The following is a 17,607-nucleotide window of genomic DNA, read 5'->3' as shown; positions in this document are numbered from 1 at the left end:
ATATTAATCTGTGTATCAATGTGATGTAATTGGTTAAAAAGTAGATTTTATTAAAAATAGTGTTAATTTAAATTTTAAGTATGAATAAATCAGTATTGGTACACAGATTAGTGTACGACTGTGCTTGTATGTAACAAAACTCTTTATAATTTTTTATATAATTACTTACTAAAGATTTCAGGATTTTATGACCTTTCGATTATTAATCTATATTGTAAACCGAGGAGGATTCAGTCCACCATATAGATGATTAAAAACAGGACATGTACGATATACACATACTCGAAAGTGAAATACAGGTCCACGAATCCACTTGCATTTTAGACACAATCTTTTTGCCATTTACAGATTTACTCACACGAGATCACAGAGAGAAGCAACTTTTGGAGACAAAGTTGAGCATTTAAAATTGTCAGATTTGGAGTTCACTTGAGCTTTATCATTTGAAGAACTGAAGGAGAATCGAAAGCATCATCGATGTAACCACGGTGGCAACCGCCCTTACTAGCTTCCTCATAACTTGTTGAAGTGGATGTAGATTTAGCAATATTGGGGGTCATCCCAGCAAGCTGCATAATGTTCTCTATTTCTTTCACCACCTCACTCATTGTAGGTCTTTTGGCTCTTGATTCTTCGACACACCTCATTGATAGTTTCACAAACTTTTCTAAACCTTTCAGTTTTGTTCCCAGATCAATGGCTGGGTCAAGAATTTCATGAAGATTGTATAAATCTTTCGCCTCATCTATTGCATTCTTTATCACTCTCACAATATACTTCCCTCGCTCTATTGGCCTTCTTGCCGTTATTAGCTCCAACATGACCACTCCAAAACTATAAACGTCACTCTTTTTAGTCAATTGCTGCGTCATGTAATATTCTGGGTCCAAGTAGCCCTGAAACAACACAGAAAATCCATTCTCCTCTTTAAAATTTGACCCAATGTAGTGAAATATGAAACAAATTAAAGCCCTCAATCAATTTTGCTAGAGATGTTAAAAAAAAAGAAACGTGTTTCACATTCTGGATCCTGGTAAAGGTCACCTCAGAGGGATCACTCCACCCCCCCTCCCTCCTCCCAACGCTACCATAGAGTTTACAGAATTGCAAACTGCCCATGTCTTCCACACCAGGTACATGGTGGTTCTTATGTTAATAAAAGTTGGGGTGAGTGTGTGCACGTGCTAAGCCTCCGTGCATGCACGTTGGTGTATATAGGAGCTTGCCTGTGGGCTATAACTAGAAATTGGCACGCATATCAGGATTTCATACTGACCGGTGTTCCTTTAACTTGAGTGGTGACATAAGCCCTCTCACTATCAACTTTAGGCTTGGAGAGTCCAAAATCGGCAACTTTTGCATTTAAACTTACATCCAGTAGGATGTTGCTTGATTTGATGTCCCTGTGTATGATGGGAGGATTCGCATGTTCATGCAAATAGGCCAGACCCCTCGCTGTACCAAGGGCTACTTTAAGTCTCATCATCCAATCCAACCTGAATTCTGACTTCCCTGCATAGAAAACAAGACAATTTAAAAGGGCAAATTGTTTTTTTCTATATAAAACTTTTCCCAGGAGACTTACAAGTGCTTCATTGGTTAGTTTCAAGAAAAATGTCTCAGTCAGCTTGTTAGTTGCCTGTGATGTACACTTGAAAGCTAAACTGGAGAATTGAAGGAACCTAGGGCATCTTACAAAGGAGGTTTTAGAGACGAAACCCCCAGCTGTACTCGCTAGCTCGGACTCAGCTCCCAACTTTAATTATTAAATTGGTCTTTCAGCAGAATTATACTAGCAGTTTCTACTGGTTTCATATTTTCTGGATAGTAGCATTCATTCAATTTCACTTTTTGAAGGAGACAAAGGTACCGAAAGATTTAATGATATTAGTGTTCGACTATGTAATGTGAGTTTCAACTATTTCCAGATTTATGTTGTTGAGAACATAAAGAATTGGATGCAAGTACCTGAAAGACTATCCATCAGACTTCCATTTTGAATGTACTCATAAACCAGAATTTGTTCCCGTTGCTCAAAACAGAATCCCACGAGGCTGACAAGATTCTTGTGATGGACCCTTGATAGGAGTTCAATCTCTGTTTTGAATTCATGCCCACCCTGCAATGAATCTGCCCGAGCTCGTTTGATGGCAATCAGTTGCCCAGTGGAAAGAGTTCCCCTAAAAACCTGTACAAAATGTTCACAAGTACACATTTGGCTATTAAAAATAGTCCACAAATACGACAAGAAGGTTGAGAAGTTTAAAAAAGTTCTTTTAAAGAAGGAAAATTCAATTTTTCAAAGGTATCATGTCACAGAAAAGATGTAATATTGGAATGATCAACATTCATGATGAAAGCACTCCTGCAACGTTAAAGAATGTAAACAATGACTTGGTTTTAAAAAATAATGATCAATAGTAGCGATGACAAGTTATCAAAATCAACCTTCCCATGGCCCCCAGATCCAACAACATTTGCTTCTGAAAAATTGTTGGTGCTTTTCTTAAGCTCTTCAAAAGAGAAACATCTGGCTGCTTGTAATTGAGGAAAACCACCATTTTTCATATTCGCATTCCAATGTGCTGCATTTAAGTGACGCAAAAGAAATAATAAGTCCATCAAATTCCTTTAGATTAAGTACGAAATGGTTAGTACTTATTCCTATCTCACCAAAAGGATTGTTCTGAAAGGCTCTGTCTGCTTTTTTCTTTTGGTGAAAAGCATAAAGTCCGGCAAGTACTGATAATAATAGAAGGACAGAACCACCAATTGTTGCCCCAATTATAATACCATTGTGTAATGGTTTATTTGATTCTGTAGGTATATATCTCAAGAAAATATGTGTGAGAGAGAGAGAGAGAGGATGCATCATGATAAGATTTGAACAAGCATAAAAATGGAGTAAACATTGTAACCATAATTTTTCAATCTAGAATTACCTGCATAGGTAGTGGCAATAAAATAGAAGGGTCCAAAAAGCTTGGGAGGGTTGTAAGTTAGGTTGGTAAGCACAAATCCAAGGCTAAGCATTTCTGTTTGATTGAAACGATCCCCACCAGAGGGGAAAACTTCCAGGCTTAATCCAAAGTAACCAAATGAGTCCATAAAGGGATTACCCAGAGAAACTGAATCCACGGGAAGTTCATAGGAGTCGAAAGTTTGCATGAGCGACTTCTCTAGAGCTACATAGTAACTGGTGTTTCCCAAGTCTAAGTTAGAAATAGCTCTGAAGATCAGAGTGGCCTTGTATGGATACACGCAATTACAGTTGGGGTTCGGAACCTGATCCACACTACAGGAAACATGAGAACAGATGGTTGGTGGTGGTATCGAATATGTAGAATTTGATGAGGAAGAACTACAGTAACTCCCTGCAATATTTTCTGCTTTCTTACAAAATGGGTTACCCTCAAGTCTGCAAAACATTGCAGATAATTACAAGAAATGAATATATTAGATAAGCGTTCAGCATTTGGAAAACTAAATTCCAAGAAGTAATCAAACAACTCACATTTCTTCAAAACTGTAAACAGTAAGAATTTGCCAAGACAAGTAAAGGTTACGACTTACAATATGGTGGCATTGTATCCCCCAGTTGTTTGAAAGTCAGTGATTGTATTGTTCTGCAAATCAATGCGCTTAGCATACGTGGTACTAATATTCAAAGTTCCATTGAGCTTATTGTGGCTTAGTAACCTGTTCCAGGTGTCAAAACAATTACCTTATAACCATATTTGTCATTTCCACGAAGTTATATATAGACTTGCCTTTTTTTTAGTAGAACTTGCTTGTTCTATTTGGAATTTTCTAGTCTCGACAAAAATGACAATGAATGATGGTGATACTTTAGATCAAGCTGATACTCACACTGTCTGTATATGGGGCAGCCTGAACAAGTCAAAAGGAATTGGTCCTTGAAGTTGTGTGTGTTCCATCATTCTGCCAAAGAAGATATTTTTGTAAGTGCCAAGAACTTCAAAACTCCTTTTAGCTTGACAGAATTCTTAGTTTCATTCACGCATGCACACACAAAGAGGTTATGGAGGAGAGAGGAGTGAAACATACAATATTGTCAGAGTCTGTAAGGAAGAAATCCAAGCAGGAACATCAGAAACATCGAAACTATTATTGCTCACATCCCTGAAGATATATCAGTCACGGTGAATTTGATAACAAAAATATTAAAGGTAGTTACCATAACAGATTTGTGCCCGAGACTATTAGTATCAATTCCGAAGTAGGTAAAGAACAAACATTTGGCTGATAATCTTAGAATGTTTTTGCAAAATATTTGAATATTGCAAATCAAATTTTATTATGTCAGTAGTGTGGATGGTGTGTTTTCCACACTGACTTTCAAATAGAGTTTTTCTATCTTATATAATCAAGTTTGACTAAGCCTGCTCACAAGTGTAAAATTCAGTCACAATAATCATTGTTACTTACACATAGCTGAGAGAGTTCATGCCAGTAAGGTTGGGAATAGGGCCAGTCACGTTGTTGTTGGACAAGTACCTGCAAAACAAATTAACATAAGCTTGTCTTAGTACAGGGAAAAGCTTCTTGGAAACAAGTTTAAAGTGTTAATTGGTAAAATAAGAAAAACCGTTAATTGGTATGCCTATCTTCTCTACTTACAGGTCGGTAACATTTGTAAGATCATTGAGATTTTTAGGCAGGGGCCCGCTTAATGAATTTCTATCAAATCGTCTGTAGCCAAAACAAGATATTCAGTACAATCAACATGGCAGAAGTTCAAAGCTAGCTAATAATCTTGACTATGAGTATATGATACAGCCACTCACACCGCCTCCAACGTCTGCACAAGCCCTAGGGTGGAAGGGATGCTACCAGTTAAATTATTGTTGTCAAAAAACCTGCCGAGGGAAAATTATTAGAATAATATCTATAATTGAAAGTGTTGATATAATGTTCCTTGGTTTACATATAAGACCTTTGCCCGTATTTTGCATTAGAGAGAAATACGCTGGAGAGTCAATACCCATGAGAAAAAGTGCATTAAGGAGAGACTTATGTCACATATATGATGCATACATTGCCATTATGAAAGCTCAACACCTACTCTCTCTACCAGTCATATTGTGTAGATGAACACACATTGCATATGGTTTTTTCATCCACTTAAAGAAAAATATTCTTGATAGAAGACAGTTCAACAAAACTTACACATGTATAAGAGACATATTTGAGCTGAAAAGTTTGGGCGGAATTGTTCCTGACAGATTGTTCTTTCCAAAATGACTGTAGATATGAAAGAATCTTAGATAGTTATTCAGAAAGCATGCTGATCGTTCAGAAAAGAATTAATCAACTTGAAATTGCAACGAGACTTGACATACAAGTGCTTCGTTTGAAGTAGCATATCAAGACCAGGTACAGTCTCATCAGAGACGGGGATGGATCCTTCAAGCTGGTTGTCAGTAAGGTCCAAATAATAAAGATTGGACAGATTTCCAAAAGAATTTGGAATGTTTCCCGTGAATTTATTGGAATTCAGAGATCTGCAATTAACAGCATTAAATAATTCTAGAACTCAGTGTCTGTTGGAACATAAATAAGCCTGCAGTTAAAAAATTAGAAAGTAAGAACAAACGAAAAGGAAAAAGATACCAAAACAAATATTGGACAGCCAAATCAAAATCGTCAGTGTCCATAAAGAACTCCATATGTTTTGGCCATTGCCATTTAAAAGGAATTATGAAGTCAAAAATCCTTACAGATAGACTAGCTGCTCTAGAGACCCCAGCGAGTCCGGAATGGTACCAAAGAAACTGCAACCAGTCAAGGTTCTGAGTGCAAGTAAAATGCCAGGAAGTTAATTACAAGTATTTTAACCACAACAACTATCACTTAATGCAAGCTAATGGCGATCAGTATTTCCTCACAAGGTTACTAGCTTCTTCAAGCTCCCAATTTCTTGTGGTAAACGCCCTGTCATTTGCTTGTTAGAAGATAGATCCCTATATGAAAAAGATGGTAATCAGGAATGCATAGCAACAGACTAACTGAAAAGGCTATTACCAAATACTACTTCTAATGATGAAGACATAAAATTTGATTTTCTTCAACAAGAAAATTATGAAATATTTTTTCCTAGTCACCATTTTGAAGATGAAAACCTCCAAAACGGTTGGTTTTTAAGTCTAAAACATAAAAAAGCATGCCTTGGCATAAGAGGCATGTGATGCACATAATTGGCACTAAACCTTAAGATATATGAGCACTGCAATGAAAGAAAAACATGGTAACCAAATGTTGGTCAAACACATTATCTCTAAATGGACTCCTGTAACCATAGAAGAGACCTAAGTGCAATTAGAAGACCTACAATGTCTGTAACTCAGATAACGACCCGATATCACCTGATAGCTGACCCATCAAATTCATGTTTGTTAACAATCTGAAATTGGGAGAATCCAGGTTAATAACAATTCGACAGAACAAGTAACTTTGTTAAAAAGGGAGAAAACAGGAGTAGAATTTACATGTTGATCACGCGTGAACCGTTGCACTTATAAATTCCTGCCCAACCGCCACAAGGGTCAGTTCCCACCCAACTGGTTGGTACGTTCTGCCAACTATTCTTGAGAGACAGTAGAGCAGCCACTGCAAAAATTAAATTGAGATTTTTATAATTCAATCATTAAAAAAAATTGATAATCTACAAAGCCGAAGAACTAGCCATCTGAGTTGGTTACACAGATGAACTAGCCATTTGAGGATTCAACTAGCTATCATTAAAAAAAATATGCAGGGGCCTAATACCTCGGCCTTGTTTGGTTACACAAACAATCTCATCTCAACTAATCATTATAATTTCTTTAAATTCGCATATAAAATATAATAAAAAATTCAATTTTTTTAAATTTTAAAATAAAAATTATATTAAAAATTTATATTTTAATAATATTTTATTTAACTTTCAACTTTTATTTTATCTCATATCTTCTAATATGTGTAACCAAACGTGGCATAATTCTCCTGCACAAAATGATGGCACCAAAAGAAGAAAAGAAACCACGTTACATTAACTGATCCTTTTGTCAAGGTGGACCAAGTATTGTACGTGTAGTTTCCAAGTCCTGCCAAATAACTCGAAACTACAGGCTGTTGACCATAATATCATAACTGAAATAATTACTTGAGAAGATTTTAATCAGACTAGATAACTCTGATTTCAACTCCTAAGTTCTAATTGTCAAGAATTTTCTCCCTATTTAGAAGAACGCACGTCCATACCAAAGAATCCAATTATTTATCACTCAGGGCCTTGCTTATGAGCAGCCCTTCAAAACTCAATCTTAATATAAATAAATAAATAAATAAATGTAACCCTCTCCATAACGTGTGTAGAGTTGAAGCAAAGACAAGAAGATTAAGGTACTTTTTCACTTTCGTGGAAATTACATGCACCACAAAGAAAGGATGGGAAGTTCATCTCCAGCACTAGGTCATGATATTGTCTTAAATAATGGGTAAGTGCTTTCGTTTTCTTAAACAAGAAACGCTGATAAAAAAAAAAAAGGAAGCTTAAGAACAGATATATAGTATAGTCCATCATTCGAGTATAGACAGAAAATCAAATTACCAAACTAAAAGGGTCATAACAAATTGAAACGAACTTACAGTCACGACTGTTAGTTTGTGCTGCTACCACCATCAATTGGATGAATGCATGCATCACTAACACTAGACTCCTTTGACCCATACTCGAGCTTTAAACCTCACAAGTCCTGTAATTAATGATGTCGAGTAGAGTAAGAAAACCCCTAGAGAAGAAAATCTACATGAAGATATGAGTATTTTTGTTCATACAAAATAAAATGCGTTGCAGGCCTCCATATCATGCATTCCTCAGTTTTTTACTTTTTATAACAGGCGGAAAGAAGATAAAAAAAGGTGACCAGCCCAATTGTTTCCTGGATACCAAGTCAATGGTCGGTTTTTAATAATTCGTTTTGAAAACATTAGATTAATAGATACGCTGTTTGAATTCTTCCGCGAAACGAAAGCAAATGGGACAGATTGGTTTGAAGCTGTTATATATTCGAAGATAACTTTATTTCATTTCACGACGTCTCCTCTTCAATTGGTTAATTTCTCTTCTCCAAACCCTCTCCATAGAATCGTTCAAAAGTAGGCGGCTGTCGTTAGTTTAATTACGTCATTTTTGTCGAGATATATTAGTCAAGTCAATGACTTGTTATTTATCAGATCGAGCATTATCCAGCCATGCACCTTCCCAAATACTGCCTCCACATCCTTGCATGCACCCAGTCTGAATGAACTGATCTAGATAAGCCTGAATTCCTCAGTTTCTTATTGCGAAGAAACTCGTAACTATAGTAAAGAAAAGATAGAAAAAGTGACAAATTCATATCTTATTAGCCCATTATTTACAAATTCCAATAGGACTTTTTTACTCCTTACATCATTATTGCAGTCTTTGCAGATAAGAATATAACAAAAATGAAACTGGGGGACATAGCAGCCACCCCGCGGACCTAACTTTAATGTACTCCAAAAGCATATGCACTATTCAGATCCTTCAAAGTTTTAACCCTCACATTAACTCATCAACACTATTATATATTAACTGGGAAAGGAGAAGTCTTCCTCAAGTCATTCCCCTGGAGGAGTACATGTCTCCTTCACTAACATTGGAAGAATAGTTGTCATCCTCATTGTCCCTCTCCTTCAAATCTTCAATCTTCTCCAGAGCCTCCCTCAACTCCCACCTCCTATCCACATCCCACTCACAACAGCACATTCCAATCTTCAAGAGCTTTAGCATTTCTTCCTCGCTGTTTTTGGCTCCCTTCATGTCAATATCAAACACCTCGCCCGTCCACTCTTCCCTCACAACTGAGTTCACCCACGATGCCAAATCCGCGTTCGCTCCATTCCCATGTTTTAGATAGTTTACAGGGAATTTTCCAGTTAAAAGCTCAAGAATGAGAATCCCTAGGCACCACACGTCTGTCTTTTGAGCAGTACGGTCCCGTTGTGTGAACTCCGGAGATTTGTACGCCGCCATGTATTGTTGTGCATGCTCTTTGTTGACCACTGGGACAAGAGCGAAGTCCGACAACAGAGGCATGAACGTGTGGTCCAGAAGCACATTGGAGGATTCTAGGTGACCATGGGGTAGAATTAGGTTAGGGAACTCTCTGTGGAGGTAAGCCAAACCCCTGGCTACTCCTTTGATGATCTTTAGCCGAGTTGGCCAATCAAGCCCTGGCTGCCCGGGTGCACGTCTTGCTGAAAAAATCAATACCCAAAACATGCACAATTTTATTAGGCTTTAGTTTTGCTTAAATGATAAAAGCCATAGATGAAATTAACCATGCAGTCCCTAATTCACCTTTCTATTCATTCCATACAAGATACAACACAAACAACATTCAAACTCAGTCTTAATTTCTTGGACCGAATACTGGCTATTTTCAAGCTCGACCAAATTGTTGGGTCCTGGAAGATGTTGGTTCGTTAAGACGTTCTTACATTGATTTGAAAAGTTTGACAAATCTTAGGCTTGAATCCTGTCCTACCAAATAAGAAATGGAAAAGAAAATCAAGTTAATTGAAGCAGAACCTGCAAGAATATACCATGGAGATGACAAGCGAGGCTGCCGTTTTGGACAAGGTCTGAAATCAGAAGCTTTTCTTCCTTGGTATAGTAAAAGGCTACAAGGGGAAGCACATTAGGATGGGACAAACTCCCAAGCCTTCTCATGTGGTCATGAAACTCTCCCTTCCCTACCTTGTTCATTTGCCTAAACCTCTTGACAACCATAGCAGGCCCACTCAAAAGAACAGCCTTGTAAGAGGACCCAAAACTCTCACTCCCCAATACTTCGGCGGAGGCTCTAAGTAGGTCTGTAAATCAAACATCCCTTTTTCATTTCTCACGAAGTATAACTTTTCTTTTTCACCCTTTTCGTACTCGCCGGGGAGGTCGGGTGATTGGGCCTCTTTCCGGTCGACATCATAGGCTTCAGCCGCTCCACCAGAATTCTTGTAGGCTTTTATTTCTTGGGCCATTTTACTCTTTGTTTTTTGGAGTCGGCGGCCACGTTTGTACAAAAATACACCCATTGCTGCTAATGCGACGACGGCGATAGCTAAGATGATGATTATTACGATGTAGTTCTTCCTTGAGGACTTGCATGGGTCCAGAGGCAGTCCGCATGGGTCTTTGTTGCCTGTCAAAGGAAAAAAGAAAAATGAAAGAGTTTTACTTTTACACACCAAAAACAACAGATTTTGGCACAGGAAAAACACAAAAGAGTTATAATAGTATTATTATTAAAAATATTTTTATAGGGAGAATTTTTTAAGCATTGGTATCAACGTGCATGCCATTTACAAATGGAAAAATTTATTTTTCATCATTATATTTCATACATTATATTTATTTTAATTTTTTTTATTTTTTTATAATAAATATGTAGTGTGTGAATAATAAATAAAATAATTTAATTAGTTTAATAAGAATAAAATAAAATAAAAAATAAAAAAAATAAAAAATAATATTTTAATATATAAAATGTGTGATATAGAATGATATGTAGTATTTTTCTTTACAGATATTCTGTTTGGTTTCGGATATGATTAAAGGTGCACATCAGAGACTGTCAGATTTAATACTGTTAAAGTACGGATCGCTTGTTAATCCTAAGAATATCATTATTTTCAGGAAAATTCTAAAAATATAATCGAATTGTCTAATTAGTTTTCTTGTCATAAAAAATACAGATTATGCTTCAGATGATTTTAAAATCGATTTTTTTTTAATTCTGCTTCGATTGCCATCCTAGAGAAAAACTAACAGTTTCTGATTGATGATGAGTACTTTACAGTCGAACGTGGGAGCCTTACTTTTGAGATCAAGAAGTCAAATATATATCAATTGTAATAAATAAGCAAGCTAGTGAGGGAGAAAAAAACTGAAGTAATTGTTGGGAGCTAGTTGGAGATAGAGATAATTCTAAATAAATAAAGGACGAAATTTAACGTGGTTCGGTAATTGCCTACGTCCATAACTGTTGTAATTTTACTATAAAATAATTTTTACAAAAAACCTCTCTTGTAAACTCTCTCTGCTCACCCACTCTCTTTCTCTCTTCTTTCTCTCCCACACTCGTCTGCACGCCCACTCACAATTGAGCTCTCTCCTATTTATAATACTGATTGGGAGTCGTCGATGAGAATGTGCAATTGAGAGAAGGTGCAGCCGCACCTTTTGAATTCGGTGCATTCGGTACCTTTTGGTGCATTAAACAAACACATGCAATGCATGACCCACCACTCTTGTCTCCATTCGCAACAATCTCCCACTTAGAAACAAATGAGCCTACATATCTTCATAGCAACCATCACAGCAACTTCAAGTCATGCCTTTAAGTACGAAGGCCAACTGAAGCTACACACAGCTTCAGTTTGTCAGCATTAACTACTTTTGTAAACATGTCTGCTGGGTTCTCTGCTCATCGAATCTTCTCAAGTATCAGCTGTCCACTATCGAGAAGAGATCGGATAAAATGGTATCGCAACTGTATGTATTTTGTTCTAGAATGAAAGGCTGGATTCTTTGCGAGAAAAATAGCACTCTGACTATCACTGTGCAGAATACATTTTTCATTCTTCTTTCCCAATTCCTCCAAGAATGACTGCAACCAAACCATTTCCTTCCCTGCTTCAGTTATAGCAACGTATTCTGCTTCTATAGTTGAGAGAGCACCAATCTTCTGTAACTTAGAAACCCACGATACAGCTGTACCACCCAGCGTATACACAAATCCAGTAGTACTCTTTCTGCTGTCAACATCACCTGCTAAATCAGCATCTACATATCCCTGTAGTTTTAAACCTGCTTTTGTAAAGCATAGTGACGTATCTGAAAAGTCTTGTAGATATCTTAAAATCCACTTGACTGCTTCCCAATGCTGCTTTCCTGGATTACTCATGTACCGACTCACAGCTCCCGCTGCTTGTGCAATATCTGGCCTTGTACAGACCATGGCATACATAAGACTACCAATAGCAGATGCATAGGGTATTTTGTTCATGCATTCTTGCTCTTCCTCCATCTTTGGCGACTGATCCTTAGTTAGTCGAAAGTGACTAGCTAAGGGTGTGCTCACTGGTTTTGCCTTGTCCATGTTAAACCTTCTAAGCACATTCTTTACATACTCCTTCTGCGAGAGCTTGAGAGTATCATTAGACTTGTCTCTAATAATTCCCATACCAAGGATTTGTTTTGCAGCACCCAAATCCTTCATCTCAAATCGCTTTGACAACTGCTTCTTTAGTTTATTGATGTTCTCGATGCTTAACCCTGCAACGAGCATATTATCCACATACAACAGTAGGATAATATAAGAGTTGTCAAAGTTCTTCATATAGCAACAATGGTCAGCCTGCAGTTTTGTAAATCCATTACTGCACATGAAGTTGTCAAACTTCCGGTACCATTGTCGTGGAACTTGTTTTAGGCCATACAAACTCTTCTTCAATTTGCAAACTAGATTCTCTTTTCCCTTCACTGAGAATCCTTGTGGCTAGTGCATATAGATATCTTCCTCCAAATCACCATGAAGGAATGCAGTCTTCACATCTAACTGCTCGAGATGTAGATTCTCTGAAGCCACAATTGCTAACACTAGCCTGATCGTGGTCAACTTTACAACTGGGGAGAAAATGTCTGTGTAGTCGACACCTTCCTTTTGTTGAAACTCATTCACGATCATTCTGGCTTTGTAGCGCTTGCTACCATTGTGTTCTTTCTTAATTCTATACACTCATTTATTGTGCAAAACCTTCTTGCCTTTTGGAAGCTTAGTTAGCTTCCATGTCTGATTTGACATCAGTGACTCCATCTCATCTTGCATGGCTTTCTCCCACTTGATCGAATCTTCAATTTGTAGAGTTTCATCATAACTTTCCAGTTCACCATTATCTGTTAGCAAGATGTAGTGTAGAGATGGTGAGAACCGCTGTGGTGGCCTGATTATCCTTGAAGATCTTCGAATAACAGTGAGTGGTGTACGTTGTTCGATCTGTGTATCATCATTTTCTTGATCCTCATTCTTATCAGTGTTGACTCGAGTAACATCAAAGTCAACAACTTCAGGTTTCTTTGGCTACTCCTCAGGTTCAGTTTGTGACTTAGTTTTGTATAGAATCTGCTCATTAAATATCACATTTCTACTTCTGATGATTTTGCGATTTTTATCATCCCAAAATCGATAGTCAAATTCTTCATCACCATAACCGATGAAAAAACATTTTCTAGATTTGGCTTCTAACTTATTACGATTAGTAGAATCTATGTGAACATATGATAAACAGCCAAAAACTTTCAAATGGGAAAGATTTACCTTCTTTCCGCTCCAGACTTCCTCTGGTAGATCGAACTTTAAGGGAACCGAAGGTCCCCGGTTAATCAAATAGGCTGCAGTGTTAACTACATCAGCCCAAAAACATTCAGGCAATCCTGAATTCAGCCTCATGCTTCTGACACATTCGTTGAGAGTTATGTTCATGCGTTCAGCTACGCCATTCTGCTGCGGTGTCCCGGGAATAGTCTTCTAAAATCTAATTCCATTTGTAGCACAGAATTCTTTGAACCCTCTGTCAATGTACTCTCCGCCATTGTCTGACCTCAGACATTTTAACTTCAAGTCTGTTTCATTTTCAACCATGGCTCTCCACTTCTTGAAAGTATCAAATGTGTCAGATTTATTTTTCAAAAAATAAACTCATACTTTCCTACTTGAGTCATCAATAAAGGAAATATAGTATCGCAATCCTCCAAGAGAAGCGACTGGAGATGACCCCCACAAATCTGTGTGCACCAACTCCAACTTTGTAGACTTTGGAGTTCTACCATTTTTCAGAAAACTAACTTTTTTCTACTTCCCAAAAATGCAACCTTCACACATGTCGAAATCAGTTGATTCCAATTTTGGTAACTTCCCGTTGAATAATAGTATTTTCATTCCTTTCTCACTCATATGACCAAGCCTTTGATGCCATAGGTTGGCATTTGCATCAGCAATTGCAACAGTATTTCTAATACTTGAAGTCATGTATAGAGTACCTGTTTTTGTGCCTCGAGCTACTACCATAGCTCCTTTTGTTATCTTCCACGTGCCACCGGTAAATAATACCGAATGCCCATCAGCATCAAGTTGTCCTACAGAAATCAGGTTCCTCATGAGTTTGGGAACATGTCGCACCTTCTGTAGCAACCATGCACTTCCATTGGGCAGATTGATTGGTACATCTCTCATGTCTTCAATTTCCAACGCTTCACCATCTGCTAAGTATACATTTCCGAAATCACCAGTGACATAATTCTGCATGATTTCTTGGTGTGCTGTAGTGTGGAATGAGGCTCCTGAATCTAACACCCAAGATTCAATTTGGTTGTCGACTGAAAGGAGTAAGGCATTTCGGAGATCTTCTGTTGTGGCATTAGCAGAGTCATGCTCATTCTTCTTTTTTGCTTCCTTACAATTATTTTTGAAGTGACCAATCTTGCAACAATTCCAGCACTATACTTGTTTTCCGGACCTAGATTTACTTCTGCCTCTTCAGGACTTTGACCTGCCCCGATTTGAACTTCTACTAGCTCCTCTACCTCTCGTCTCGAGGTTTAAGGCAGAACTGGAAGTTGATGCTTCTCCTGTATCTCTTCTGCGAACTTCCTCGCTAAGAATATGGTCTCGGATATCTTGATACTTCATCTTTGTTTTGCCATAAGAAGTGCTAACAGCTGTTCTCATGGCCTCCCAGCTTTTTGGCAATTGAGCTAGAGCAATCAGTGCACGTACTTCATCATCAAATTCAATCCACACTGAAGCTAATTGATTGATGATGATGTTGAACTCATTCAGATGCTGAATAACTGGAGTTCCTTCTGCCATTCTCAAGTAGAATAGCTTGTACATCAAATGCACTTTGTTATTGGCTGATGGCTACTCGTACATGTCTGATAGAGCTTTCATCAAATCCGTTGTGGTCTTTTCCTTTCCCACATTGTGTGCAATTGATCTTGACAGTGTTAGTCGAATGACTCCCAACACTTGTCTATCAAGGAAACTCTAATCTTCATTGCTCATGTCATCTGGCTTTCTTCCTAGGAGTGGAAGATGTAGTTTCTTCCCATAGAGATAATCCTCTATCTGCATTCTCCAGTAGGCAAAGTCTGTACCGTCAAATTTCTCGATACCAACACCTTTAGCTTCTTCTCCAGCCACAACTTTACAAATGAGTTCAAATTTAAACCAACAAAGATCACCGTTGCGTCCGAAACACTCGAATTAGCTGGAAACGAGTCCGGAATGATCCAAATAGTTTGTCAGCATTATTTGATCGTCGCGATGGAACTCTAGCTGGCGTGATCTAGCCCAAAATGATCTGCAACACGTGGATGGTTCAGATTGAATGTATTGATGGCGAATCTCAAAATTTCCACCGTACGGATGAGTCCGAAATGATCCAAATAGTTGGAAAGCACTATTTGATCATTGAAATCGGACTCTGAATGGCTTAGATCTAGCCCAAAAAGATTTGAAAAATGGACGGTTCTGATCTGTTTGGCGCATGGGGTGCACGCGCTGCACAGTGCGAGTGGGCGGAGAGTGGGCACGTGTATTACACGCGCTACAGCACTGTGTGCACGTGGGGGAGAGTGAGGCGCGTGTAGTACACGCGCTGAACCTCTGTAGGGCGCGTGGGGGCACGTGGGTGCGTGTCTTTCACGCGTCTTCAACTCTGGAGCGCGTGGGGGCACGTGGGCGTGTGTGATCGCTCGTCTTCAACGTCCGATGCGCGTGGGGGAGCGTGGTTGCAGCAGATGCATGCGCCTATCTTCTAGGGGCGCGTGTGGGCTCGTCCGACCTCCATTTTCGATTCCGTTTGGGCAACGGATTCCTCTCGACGCGAGGAACACCCTAGAGTTGTCAAAAATTGATTTTGACCAATTTGAATTTTCGGACAGCACGAACCAGAGCTCTGATACCAGTTGTTGAGAGCTAGTTGGAGACAGAGATAATTCTAAATAAAGGAGGGACAAAATTTAACATGGTTCGGCAATTGCCTACGTCCACAGCTGCTGTAATTTCACTATAAAATAATTTTTACAAAAAACCTCTCTTGTAAACTCTCTCTGCTCACCCACTCTCTTTCTCTCTTCTTTCTTTCCCACACTCGTATGCACGCCCACCCACAATTGAGCTCTCTCCTATTTATAATACTGATTGGGAGTCGTCGATGAGAAGGTGCAATTGAGAGAAGGTGCAGCCGCACCTTTTGAATTCGGTGCATTCGGTGTCTTTCGATGCATTAAACAAACACATGCAATGCATGACCCACCACTCTTGTCTCCATTCGCAACAATAATATCTTTGTAATCTCCAGCATATGTACGTCGAAGAGACTGATCAACTTACCCACAAAAGAACTAGAATTCATCTGGCTTAAACTTTTTGGTATCCGACCCTCAAGTTGTTTGTCTGCTAGATAGAATACTTTCCACCCGTTTGATCGAAAATTTGGTATCTTTCCCTCAAATCAGTTACCCTCGAGGTTCAACTCCATAAGCTTAGGCAACGCAGCGAGGGACTTGGGAATTTTACCCATAAATTTGTTTCGTGCCAAATAAACTTTCTTTAAAGACTTCATGCCGTCAAAAGCATCATCCTTAATTTCGTCGGAGAATCGGTTGTGGGACAAATACAATGTATTTAGTGAACCGAGTTTCGCCATGTTAGGCATCGGACCTTCGAAGCTATTGTTCATGAAGCTCAAACTCCGCAAAGTTTGCTACTCCGCCAGCGTGTCTATGTCGATGATGCCCGTGAGGCGTGAGACTCATGTTCTCCAGCCGCAGCCCGGATAAGACTCCGTTGGTGCATATCAAGCCGGCCCAATTACTCTTGTTTCCAGTACCACTGCAAATATCGATCGATTCATTCCAGTCGTTAAGCATGTCGTTATTTGACAAGGAGCTCTTGAATTTGATCAGCACTCCTGCATCGTCACCAGCAGCATTGTAAATGTACTAACGCGGTCAACAGCATCAAAAGCCAACGTGCTTTGTTGTGAGCCATGATGAAGAAGAGGTGGAAGATGGCTCAGGCGGAATTTTGAGCTTGAGAATGGAGGAGATTAGTGGTGAAGACTGCGAACTTAAAGAGGGGGGGAATGCCAACAGACAGATTGTAGGGCCGGGGGAAATTGACCAGGTGGTTCTGGTACAAGGCTGAGCTGTCGATCGAAAGGCCGGCCATGCGAGTGTATTTATAATTTTATATTGGAGTTTCTTCCCCTTTTGATGTTCTTGTTTATTATTTTCTAGCTTGGCATGTGCTGGTAAGCTGATTTTTCAGTTTTTTTCTTGTTAAACGAGCCGTGATTTTTTCAGCCGTCCAGCCTCCAAGAAAAAAAACCCATTTTTGTTTGTTTGCTTATAGCGTTGCTATTAGTTTATCTATATGTAAATATAAAGGAGAAATATAGTTGCAAGCACAATTGTGCACTAATCTATGCACCAATATAATGTGATTGGTCAAA

The 17,607-nt window shown here is 38.7% G+C and overlaps 2 protein-coding genes across 2 annotated transcripts; both read right to left on the bottom strand.

The window, feature by feature from the left end:
• Positions 1-175: 175 nt before the first annotated feature.
• Positions 176-7,741, bottom strand: LOC122316828 (leucine-rich repeat receptor protein kinase HPCA1-like). Its single transcript, XM_043133634.1, has 19 exons — positions 7,651-7,741; positions 6,510-6,630; positions 6,353-6,424; positions 5,910-5,984; positions 5,742-5,813; positions 5,364-5,525; positions 5,191-5,265; positions 4,809-4,880; positions 4,642-4,713; positions 4,450-4,518; positions 4,069-4,143; positions 3,871-3,942; positions 3,574-3,699; positions 2,943-3,418; positions 2,674-2,817; positions 2,449-2,585; positions 1,969-2,188; positions 1,277-1,512; positions 176-896 (listed from the first exon to the last, which is right to left on the bottom strand). The coding sequence occupies exons 1-19, from the start codon at positions 7,730-7,732 to the stop codon at positions 426-428; spliced, it is 2,829 nt and encodes a 942-aa protein (XP_042989568.1). The 5' UTR covers positions 7,733-7,741; the 3' UTR covers positions 176-425.
• Positions 7,742-8,390: 649 nt separating this feature from the next.
• Positions 8,391-17,324, bottom strand: LOC122316418 (probable LRR receptor-like serine/threonine-protein kinase At4g31250). The gene is given in 7 exon segments (XM_043132935.1): positions 8,391-8,643; positions 8,645-9,285; positions 9,634-9,906; positions 9,909-10,229; positions 16,485-16,902; positions 16,904-17,095; positions 17,277-17,324. Coding segments are annotated over 7 exon segments (1,920 nt in total). The 3' UTR covers positions 8,391-8,616.
• Between the last annotated feature and the right edge of the window lie 283 nt (positions 17,325-17,607).

The sequence above is a fragment of the Carya illinoinensis genome, chromosome 7 (genome assembly GCF_018687715.1).
Source record: "Carya illinoinensis cultivar Pawnee chromosome 7, C.illinoinensisPawnee_v1, whole genome shotgun sequence".
Classification (NCBI taxonomy): Eukaryota; Viridiplantae; Streptophyta; class Magnoliopsida; order Fagales; family Juglandaceae; genus Carya; species Carya illinoinensis.
This window is presented reverse-complemented; position numbering and strand designations above follow the sequence as displayed.

Coding starts and splice junctions, on each gene's coding strand:
- LOC122316828 (XM_043133634.1), bottom strand. CDS start 7,732: ATGGGTCAAAGGAGTCTAGTGTTAGTGATGCATGCATTCATCCAATTG. Junction 4,519..4,641: donor CTTACAAATGTTACCGACCT/GTAAGTAGAGAA, acceptor TTTGTTTTGCAG/GTACTTGTCCAACAACAACG. Junction 897..1,276: donor CTCAAGTTAAAGGAACACCG/GTCAGTATGAAA, acceptor GTGTTGTTTCAG/GGCTACTTGGACCCAGAATA.